This window comes from Lissotriton vulgaris, chromosome 8, assembly GCF_964263255.1.
Source record: "Lissotriton vulgaris chromosome 8, aLisVul1.2, whole genome shotgun sequence".
Taxonomy (NCBI): domain Eukaryota; kingdom Metazoa; phylum Chordata; class Amphibia; order Caudata; family Salamandridae; genus Lissotriton; species Lissotriton vulgaris.
In genome coordinates, this window is record NC_141696.1 from 1,557,235,366 (window position 1) to 1,557,247,151 (window position 11,786).

Here is an 11,786-nt window from a genome sequence, read left to right on the forward strand (position 1 = left end):
CAGATCTTTCCTATTATTCTCTTGATCTGTCAGGCTGGGGTCTAGTGCATCCTGTTCAAGAATTTTAATCCTAGCTTCAATTTGTGAAATTTGTGCCTTATGTGCTGAATATTTTGCAATCTGAAATGCTACTAGGCGCCCTCTCAAAAAAGCTTTGTATGTATCCCAGACAACCGGGAGTGTAGCTGTTCCCAAATTAAAAGTAAAAAACTCATTTGATTCCTTAAGCAGCTTATCTAATACTTCTTCTTCTAAGAGAATACTTCTGTCGATTGTGCATCTCTTAACCAACTGTGGACCTGTCAATTTTAAAGTTAGAGTGACCGCTGAATGATCGGAGATATGGGCACCTAAATGTTTTATCTCCACCACTTGCGGACCTAAGTGTTCTGCGATCAGGAAAAAGTCTAGCCTAGATTTATGGCGTAATTTTTTGTTGTGGAAAGTAAATTCTCTTTTTGTGCCATTTCTTTGTCGCCAGATATCTTTCCATCCAAACTGAATAATGGCATTGGCTAGCATTGCTCTAGTTTTAGAATTATGTGAGAACCTTGCAGTGGTGGATTTATCTAGCTGAGGATCGATTACTAAATTAAAATCTCCTGCAAGAATCACCGGATCCTCATAATCCAGAAGTTCAACAAAGAGGTCTTTAAGAGGAAGGGTGTCATCCGAATTAGGACCATAGTATCCCACAATCGTGAAATTGTACGCATGTTGCTTTATTTTCGCTATAACCCATCTTCCCTTCTTATCAGATTTGGATTGTAACAAAGTTGTCTCTGCATTCGATTTGATCAATATAGCCACCCCTTTAGTAGCAGTTAAATGAGAAGTGGTTATTACCTGCTGAATCCATTTTTTATCCTTGAAAATATCTATTAATTCTTGTTCGGTAGAATGGGTCTCTTGTAAAATAAAAATATTTTCAGGTGCATCCTTTAAATACTGAAGAATTCTCTCTCTTCTATGCTTGACCCGTAACCCATTAATGTTCCACGAAAGAATCTTAAGGTGTGATGCATGAGCTACCCTATCTTGCATTTTTTCTCCTAACAAATGTGTAGATAGTGAGGTTTTGAATATGGCGATTGGGACATTTTTTTGTGTTTTTTTTCCCCAGATGCTCCCCACCCAGTGCCCTCCCCTCCCTTCCCCCCCATACTAGCCCTCCCGTGCTCCCCTGGAGAACCTCCATCACTTTGTTGTTGATTTATTTGGGATTACATGGGAACCATCTGGTCACTCTCTTTGCTGCTTCATGTACAGATATAAACTAAACAAGCATTGGCAAAGCCAATACGTCTCACCATTGCAAAAGATATTGGCTTTGCAAGTATGTTTTAGCAATGTTGTATAACAGATTGGCTGCTGTTCAGAATGTCTAAAAGTTAGTGGGGTAAAGGAGAGTGGAGTGTTGTGCCGTATAGTTGAGTTTTATGGAGTTGCGTAGAGTGGCGTGGGGTAGCGTACAGTAGAGTTGAGTGGCATGGAGAGGAGTGAAATGGAGTAGCGTACAGTGTTGTGGAGTGTCATGGAGGGATTAGAGTTTTGTAGAGCGGAAGTGAGTAGAGTTGAGTGGAGTACAGTGCCGGAGTTGAGGAGTGTCAAGGAGTGGTGTAGGACAAAGTTTAGTGGTGTAGAGGGTTTTACATTGAGTGGAGTAGACCGTTATAGATTACAGTGGCGCAGAGTATATTGTCACAGAGTATATTGTCATAGAGTGGAGTGGAGTGGCTTAGCGTAGTATGTCATATAGAGTGGTTTAAAGTGGCTTGGAGTGGCACAGAGGGAGTTGCATAGAGCGTTGTAGAGTGCAGTAGTGTCGTAGAATGGCATAGAGTGGATTAGAGTGCAGTAGGGTGAAGTAGAGTAGTGTAGAGTGTCAGTGGAGCAGAGTTGAATAGTGTACAATAGAGTGGAGTGTCATATAGTGGAGTTGAATAGGGTGACCTAGAGTGAAGTAACTTAAAGTATAGTGGTGCAGAGCAGATCAGCATAGAGTGCGTTGGTTTTGAGTATAATGGTGTAGAATGCATTGGCTTAATGTAGTGATTGGCTTAGAAAACAGTGATATAGAGTAGCATAGAGATCAGTGGCATTGAGTACAGCAGTGCAGAGTAAATTCCAGTGGTGAGAGTGCCATGCCATGGAGTGGAGTAGGTCAGAGGTCTAGAGTGGCTTAGAGTGGTGCAGAGTAGAGAGCAGTGGCATGAAGTGCAATCGACTCGAGTGCAGTCATGCAGAGTAGAGTGTGAGAGTACGTGTTCGTAAGTGGTGAAGAGTAGAGCAGCGTAGAGTGCAGTGGCATAGAGTGAAATGGTGAGTAATTGTTTTAAGGCAAACAGATGTTTATAAATTCAAAATTTTGTGTGTAATGTATATGTTTGTGCTTTTATAACAAAACTGTTGAATAAAGCTATTTGAAACGAATGAAACGAAATGGTGTAGTGACATAGCTTGCAGTAGCGTAGATTAGAATGCTGTAGAGTATAGTGGCGTAGAGTGCAGTGGTGCAATGTAGTGTGCGTAGGTGCAGTGCAAAAGGATGCATTGGTCTTGAGTAAAGTGTTGTAGAGTACAGTGGCATAGCATAGACTACTTTGTCATAGAGTGCAGTGGCGTAGAGTGGTGCAGAGGGTAGTGACGTAGAGTACTGTGGTGCAGAGTGGAATAGTGTGGCTTAGAGTGAGATCACAATGGTGTAGAGTGATGTAGCATGCAGTGGCATAGAGTAGAATGTTGCAGACCATAGTTAAGGAAAGTGCAGTGGAGCAAAGTAGTAAGAATAGGTACATTGGTGTAGAGTGCATTGGTTTTGAGTAAAGTGGCTTAGAGTGAATTGACATAGAGTGCAGTGGTTTAGAGCGGTGTGGAAAAGATTGTTTCAGAGGGAATTAGAGTGATGCAGGGTAGAGTATAGTGAAGTTCAGGGTCATAGAGTACAGTGGTGTAGAGTGCATCAGGGATGATTACAGTAGAGTGGCACAGAGGGGAGTAGAGCGTCGTTAAGTGCACTGGCATAGAGTCGTTTGTTTCAGAGTGAAGTGCTGTAGAGTGGCGTTGTGCAGTGTTGAGTGGCCTAGACTGGAGGGGCGTAGAGTGAATTGGCAAAGAATACTGTGTTGCCGAGTGGAGTGGCGTAGAGTACAGTGGAGTGGCCTAGACAGGAGTGGTGTAGAGGAGAGTGGGGGTAAAATGCACTGGCATAGAGTGAGTAGAGAGACGTAGAGTTCGGTGTCAGAGTGCAGTGGTGCACAGTAGATTTGAGTGGCATAAAGTAGTGTGGCAGAAAGTAGTAGCAGAGGGTGCAGTGCTGCAGAATAGTGAAGTAGAGTGCATTGGCGTAGAGTATAGTGGCGTGCAGAGCAGATTGTTTTAGAGTGTTGTGATGTACAGTGTATTCATTTTGTTTGCAGTGCCACAGAGTGGAATAGAGTGTAATAGACTGCAGTGGCGTCAAGTAGATTGTTTTAGAGTAGAGAGACGTGGTGTAGAGTGGAGTGATATTGAGCAGAGTATTGTAGAGTGCAGTAATGCAGAGTAGATTAGAGTAAAATGGCATAGAGCAGCTTGGAGTGATACAGAGAGCATGGAGTTCAGTGGCATAGGTTGTCATAAAGTAGAATGGCAGATTGTGCAGTGTATACTGTTGTAGAGTAGTGTGGAGTGCAGTGGCGTAGAGTGCAGTTGCAAAGGGTAGGATAGATTGGTGTAGAGTGCAGTCGCGTAGAGTGCAGTGATTCAGAGTGGCTTGGCATAGAGAGCATTTTTTGTTTATTTATTGGTTTTAAGTAAAGTGGTACAGAGTGTAATGGCATAGTGTAAGGCAGAGTAGAGTGAAGGTGGCGTAGAGTAGATTGTTTGAGAGTAGAGTGCAGTGGTGCAGTGCAGATTAGAGTGATGTAGAAGGGATTGCCATAGAGCGCACTAGTGTACCGGGAAGTGGTACCGAATATTGTTCATTGGCCTGGAGTGCAGAGTAGGGTGGCATAGAGTGGAGTGATGTACAGTGGTGTAGAGTGAAGTGGTTCATGGTAATGTGGGGTGGGGTAGAGTGGAGTGGTGTAGAGTAGAGTAAAGAGGCGCAGAGTGGAATGGTTTTGAGAAGAGTGCAGTGACACAGGGTGGGGTGGAGTGGCGTAGTGCGGTGTGTGTGCAGTATGCATGGTATGGTAGCATACTGCCATTACAGACAGCACATCTTCAGTTGAAATGACAATTACATTTGCACTGAGCAAACACAAAGAGATGAAGGACGGAGTGCGGAAACTTTTCAGACACTTACCCCCAGTCACAGATCTAGGTTGAATCCGTCATCGTTCTTTAGCTCACTTTATCACTCTAGTGTGACTGGGGGTGAGTGTCTGATAAGTTTCAGGCTCCATCCATCATCTCCTTGTGTTTGCTTTGTCCACCCTAAGTTGGCAGGGTATGCCCAGACAAGGGTCCCTTGCTTACTTTGCCACTGGATTCTAGCTAGCCAGGCTGATGGTCCCGGAAAGTCCTGGCTTGGCAGAGTCCTGGTTTGGCAGTTTGGTCTGGACTGTTACCATGAGGCACAGGGTCAAGACTGATTTGCATATGGCTGGGTCTGAACTGGGGTGGTCAAGTCAGCTAAAGAACGATGATGGATTCATCCCAGATCTGTGACTGGGGGTGAGTGTCTGAAATGTTTCAATGCTCCGTCCATCAGCTCCTTGTGTTTGCTTTAATCACATTTGCACTCACATACCGTTTTCTAGATAAAAATGATACAGCGCACAATGTTGGCAATGTCATCACCTAATGTACTGATTTGATCGACAGCACAGTTCGTTTACAAACATTTAATGTTGTTGTGTGCTTGAAATAAAATGTACAGCCTTCCTAGCCAGAATGATTGGCACATGAATCCTCCCACTTTGAAGTCGGGGAACGAAAAATGAAAAAATACCAAGCTCCCTGGAAGACACAGCTTGACATTTGACCTGTCTTTGAATGCACAGCAAATGTGACGAGAACAAGATTTAAAGGCTCGTTTAGAGAAAATGAGTTTGTGGAAGAATAAAGTAAACACGGTTTGGGCTACGAGAGACAAATTTAACCTGGAGAGCTTACAACAAATAAAAGCAGCAACTAGATAGCCAGAAAATATGTGTTACAAACCATAAAGCTAGTGGTAAACAATGGGTTGGTGCATTTCTAGGTCAACTTTCTGAAAGTCCCCGAGATGTCATTAGCTTACCAGACAGCTGCACTCTCTGGTAAGCTATGACCTTAAAAGGACTTTGTCCCTGGGTTATGGTTTGACTTGAGCATGATACTGTTTTTCAAACAACCATGTTGTATTTTTTTTTACTTTATGCATTATTGTTTTTTTATGCTTCTGTTATTCTAGGGTTACTTGTAGACACACAACTGAAGTTTAGATGTATTCAATAATGTTCTTGCTGTGACATAAAATTCAAGATGCAAGTTATTTACAAGGATCTTGAATATGAAACCAGTCTTGGATTGCCTTTGTTCCTTTTTGGTGTGAAGTTTGCCTTGCAGTTTGCGCTTCACTGTTCTCATTCGAGCAAGATCAAGACTGGTTTGTATAAGGATGGTTCCAGTCTTTACAGGCAAAGTGAGCAATACGACAAATAACTGAATCTGTACAGTGGCTGTGAATGATACAGTAACATGTCATCCATTTAGTGTACATTTAATTGAAATTATTTATTCTCTTTTCCATGTTATGTTCTATATGCATCCTATAGATTTAGTGATAACAAATCTTTTTATTTCCACAGAGCGCAGTCATAAATACGTAATACGATGAAGAACAGAGATGACACCAGAAACCGAACAGCACAGTAAGAGACAGAAGAACTCCCACATGAAGAAATGCTACAACATGCATCAAGAGCAATCCAGTCGCTCCAAGAATCAGAGAATGACCAAGCCACATGACCCCTAAGCATAGTATCAAATTGCAGCATCAGTAATTGCACTGGACATTCTTTATTAAAGGGTGCACCGACTAGCGAACATGATCAGAACCATGCTGTGGCTTTAGTCCATCATACAATCTGTTGCACTATACCTTCTGAACAACAGAACAAAATCAAACTGGGCAAAACATCAATTGTAAAGCAAACAACTAAAGTTGACAATAATATAATATTTCAAACGCAGAACACTACCCTAGTGTGCACAGACTTGGCAATGAAGTTTATACTTTGCTTGCATGTGTGGTAAAAACGGCCCAAATTGAAGAGCCCAACATTTTGGGAATCCTTTTGAATAGCCAGTTAATTTTTTACTAAGCACATGAAGAAGGTTGTTTCCACTTGGTTTGTAATTCTGGGTATGCTATTCAAATGTTTCCACTTCTACCGATTACCTCTAGGAATACTGTAATCAAACCACTGTTTGGCTTGAGATTGGAGTATGGAAATGTCCTATATTTGGGCTAACCTCTGTATCTTGTGCAAAGGCTTCAAATTGTCCGAGATTCGGCAGCTAGACTGGATGTAGAATTAAGGACAGATACTGAAAGTTTTGGACTTAATTGGAGACAGATACTGAAAGGTTTGGAGTTAATTGGGGACAGATACTGAAAGGTTTGGTCAGAAAAGCAAAGGGTGCACTGCCTTCAGTGTACGCATCAATAGTAAGCGCGCTATATCGTGGTGGTGCAACTGATTGAGTGGAAAACCCTGGATGTAGGATTAACCTGGAGAATCTGGGAAAATTTCACTGGCTTCTGGGGGGGGAAAAAAAGGAATTTGGTTTAAGACTTTATGTATCACCCACACGGCCTACAATGATACGGGATCATCATAACTTAGCTGTAAATTACGAATTATGTTCATAGGAGAAGCCTTTTAGTAATTATACCAAGAGTCAATCTTTCTAGGCAAGGAGGTAGATCTTATATGTTTCTTGTACCCTCCCTAAGGATTCCCTCCCAATTGAACTGAAACTTAGCAACAACTTTCATTCCTTTCCGAAACAGCGGCCAATTTTTTTCCAGGGAGATCTCATTGGTTGTTAATTCCTTTTTCCTTTTAGGATTACTGTTGTTAATAGAGCTCGGACAACCTTTGGGTAGCTGTTGCAATCCCAAATTAATCAATCAATTGCAATAAGCAGTTAGCCAGCAATGATGTTCATTCTTTGTTCAGTTCTTTGAAAATGTTTAACCAAGATCGAAGATGCATACCTCAGCTGAAAAAGCATACAGATTGGCAAGGATTCTAGTCACCATTCAACTTTATATTTAAAGGTACAAAACAGACATGTTGGAAATACCACATATATGTAGTGAATGTTAGTAAAGTGTCAGTATTTCAGCAACCACAGTCCGTCTGCCTTGTTAGAATTTCAGCAACAGTCAGTCAGCATGCACATCAATGGGATGTTTGCCAAAATGTGACTGGTGACTGATCAATGAACCTGAAACATTGGGAAAAAAAAATCATACATGCACAGTAAACAAAAGGTTAGCTTTGGTTTCTACTTGATACTGAAGCAGTATCAGCAAACAGGAGGCACCTCATAAAAGCGGAGTTGCTTTGGGAAGTCCATTCATCAAGCATCATAGCTAAAAGTCCACTCACAAACAATAACAGAAAAAAAACTACACAGAAGAAGTTTTTGGTGCGAAAAGGTATCAAATATACTTTGCTAACAGCAACCACAAGGATCAAAATCATTCAGATGCATTGAAAGTAAGATGAGTTATAATGCAACATCAATTCAAGGAGATGATTATGAAACATCTACAGGAGAACAATCAAATGCATACAGTGAATGTGGAAAGAAGCTGACTCGGGGTAAACAACTAAAACGGCATCGGCAAACCCAAATAGAGGAAAAACCATGCAAATGCAGTGAATGTGGAAAGAGCTTTGCTCATGCTAGAAACCTTAAGAGTCATCAGAGAGCACACACCGGGGACAAATACACATGCAGTGTATGTGCAAAGAGATACAGTAACTCACCATCACTAAAGAGACATCAGAGAACACACACAGGAAAAAAAACATATACATGCAGTGAATGTGGAAAGAGCTTTACACAGTTACGGTCTCTACAGAGCCATCAGCTAACGCACACTGGGGAAAAGCCATTCACATGCAGTGAATGTGGAAAAAGCTTTACTGACGCATTACAGCTCAAGAGGCATCAGCGCAAACACACAGGTGAAAAACCATACAAATGCAGTGAATGTGGAAAGAACTTTGCTCATTCTGGAAATCTTAAGAGTCATCAGAGACAACACACAGGGGAAAAATCATACACATGCAGTGAATGTGGAAAGAGTTTTGCTCACTTACCAAGCCTAAAGTACCATCAGTGGACACACACAGGGGAAAAACAATATGCATGCAAAGAATGTGGAAAGAGCTTTACCACATTAACAATGCTGAAGAAACATCAGCGAACACACACAGGGGAAAAACCATACATATGCAGTGAATGTGGAAAGTGCTTTACTTACTTAACAAGCCTAAAGTACCATCATGGGATACACACAGGGGAAAAACCATATACATGCAATGAATGTGGTAAGAGTTTTAAGCAATTAGTGCGTCTAAAGAGCCATGAGCGAACACACACAGGTGAAAAACCTTACCCATGTAGTGAATGTGAAAAGAGCTTTTCTGACTTAACACTCCTAAAGAACCATCAGCGGACACACACAGGGGAAAAACCATACACATGCTGTGAATGTGAAAGGGATTTTATTACAATATCAAATCTAAAGTCTCATCAGCGAACACACACCGGGGAAAAACCATATACATGCAGTGAATGTGGAAAGAGCTATAGTCAATCAGCAGCCCTAAAAATTCATCAGAGAACTCATACAGGGGAAAAACCATACACATGCAGTAAATGTGGAAAGAACTTTTCTTACTTTGTTAACCTAAAGAGACATAAACAAACACACACAGGAGAAAGACCATACACATGCAGTGAATGTGGAAAGAGCTTTACTCAAACATCAACTCTAAAGAAGCATCAGCGAACACACACAGGTGAAAAACCATATAAATGCAATGAATGTGGAAAAAGCTATAGTGATTCAGCAACCCTAAAGATCCATCAGAGAACACACACAGGGGAAAAACCATTTACATGCAATGAATGTGGAAAGAGCCTTGATAATTTAAAACTCCTAAAGAGCCATCAGCGAACACATACAGGGGAAAAACCATACACATGCTCTGAATGTGGAAAGAGTTTTAGTGAAACATCTACTCTAAAGGCTCATCAGCGAATACACACAGGGGAAAAACCATACGCATGCAGGCAATGTGGAAAGAGCTTTACTCAATCTACCCACCTGAATAGACATAAACTAACACACACTGGGGAAAAACCATATAAATGCTGTGAATGTGGAAAGAGCTTTACTCACTTTGCAAACCTAAAGAGCCATCAGCGAACACACACCGGTGAAAAACCATACACATGCTGTGAATGTGGAAAGAATTTCAATAAAGCATCAGCTTTAAAGACTCATCAACGAACACACACCGGCGAAAAACCGTATTCATGCAGTGAATGTGGAAAGAGCTTTACTCAATTTATACACCTAAAGAGACATAAACAAACACACTTCTGTAAAACCAAACCGGTGGAAGTAGCCTTACTCAAATAGCACATCTAAAGAACCATCAGTGAACACACAGGGAGAAAAGCATACACCTGTAGAGACTGTAGAAAGAGCTTTATTAAATCCGTGTTTCTAGAGATCCATCAACAGATATACAAACACAGGTGAAACAACATACACACTCAGTGACTATGGAAAGTACTTTATTGCATAATAGAATAACTTTTTATCAGAGAGAACAAGTTATTTTATTTTTCATACCTAATTTTGTATAAAACAATATACACCTACTTGGCTATCAATTCTAATTCACCATCGGCAAGCACACAAGAAAATATTTTCAACTGCAGTAAACATGAGAGGCTTTTTTTGGGCTGCTCGCCATGCAAAGGCATACGGTCTGTGAAGAACTGCAAAAAAAAGCTGCCTACCAGGGGTAGGTACTTGGATAATCAGCCACTGCTGATCTACGCTAATAATTTTAGCGTTTGCCCCACCTTTGGTTCGAAGGAGCCAGCAAGTCGCCCAAATTGGGTTGGGCTACAAAGGACAGCTACCTCATTGATAGGCTATTTCTAAAGTGCTTGGTTCACTGGTAATACTAATACGAACTATCCACTGTGTTGGTAGTATATATAGATTGGTCCTGAAGTATTGCCATGTGATCCTCCTGATACACCAGGCAAGAAACAAGTCAACTTGTAACTCGTAGCCACGACTGGACATCATTTCAGAGGTTGTTTGCACTCTCAATTTTTAATTGGGACCGGTGGACTTACTTATTAAATTGAATTTGGTGCACCACTGGACTCCCCTTTTTAACCTTCCCTACGCTATTCCTGCACATTTTTCACTTGCATCTACACCACTAGGCCCTTTACCCTCACTGCTCCTGCGGGCCTGGGATAAAAAGATCTCTGATAAAGAGCCCCTCATAGGATGCTTGTCAGACATTACAGCGCCGGGCTGATGAGGAGCATGCCCTCTGATGAAGCATGACACCCACCTAGTTGTGTGAGTTCTCTTTCACAAAACGGGAGACTCCCTGTCTCTATCATAGGGTCAGGGTAATAGACTGATCAGGCCTCTTCATGCTTTTTTGCTCTTTTCCTTAGGAACTGTATACCTGGTTTGCTTACTCATGTTTACCTATACAGCCAGGATATGGACCAACATCCCCGTATCCATGAGGATCACCCCAACGCTGCTCCAATTTAGGAAAAAGATGAAGACTCACATATTTAAGGAACACTACCTTACAGTGCATTAATGTTCTAGAAACCAACCACCTCCTATCACTAATTGACTGTAAGCTTTTATTTGACTCTATACAGTGCTCTGCTAGCTTTTGAGTACATTCACCCCATAAAAATTGATGGATAGCAAACCATCCAACCATTACATGAGGCATTTGTATAAAATGTATTTTTTTATTTTATAGACACCGCAAAATATTATGAATTAGTTTGTGCTCTGTTTGCTATTGAACAAATGCCACGATCTCCTTTCTCACAAAGAAAGGATGCCTGTAGATTTGCAATGTTTTCTCACAAGTGCAATGTTTTTTGTAACATGACTAAATATTTATATGCCCAAGTGAAAGCAGATCATGACATCTCTCCTAGTATTACTGGGTTATGACAACTTGTGTATGAGCAAAATGTACCAATGTTAGACTAGTAACTGTGCAAGAGGAATTCATAATCATGGAATGAATATGATATAGGCTTTGCACAGCCATTAAAGTAAAAGCCTACTTATGGTGTTAAGCGTTAGCAAAGAAATCTGGTAGAGGATCTTAGGTTAAGTTTTTTGAAGTCTGTTAAGTTTCACTTTATATAAAGTGAAATGAAGTTAATCCTTATTGGTATATATATATATATATATATATATATATATGTTAATGATGATTTTATTAATCTTGTAACCTGTTTTGTGTTCATTCGAATGACATTTTTCACAATTCCCTATTGTTTTTCCAAGTCACAACATCCATTTAAACTTGACAATGCTTAATCAGCTTGCGGATGAGAAATGCCCATATGGCAGACTTCCATGTGATCACAATTCTCATCCATATTCAAATACATAAGATTGTTGAGTGCTCCTTGGCAGGTGCCATGGCATCAGGGGTATGACCTAATCTGGAGTCAGAAGATGTGCTGGGTAGGGGCTTTTGTTAACTAGAATG

General features: G+C 40.9%; 1 protein-coding gene across 5 annotated transcripts in view; it reads left to right on the plus strand.

The window, feature by feature from the left end:
- The window catches only part of LOC147700393 (uncharacterized), a 77,935-nt gene extending 66,466 nt beyond the window's left edge, over positions 1-11,469 (plus strand). For all 5 annotated transcript variants that reach the window (XM_086935751.1, XM_086935748.1, XM_086935747.1 and 2 more), the window contains one exon: positions 5,778-11,469. In XM_086935751.1, coding sequence (XP_086791877.1) covers positions 7,706-9,640 — 1,935 coding nt within the window. In that variant the 5' untranslated portion in view covers positions 5,778-7,705 and the 3' untranslated portion in view covers positions 9,641-11,469. The remainder of the gene's footprint in view (positions 1-5,777) is intronic.
- Positions 11,470-11,786: the final 317 nt, after the last annotated feature.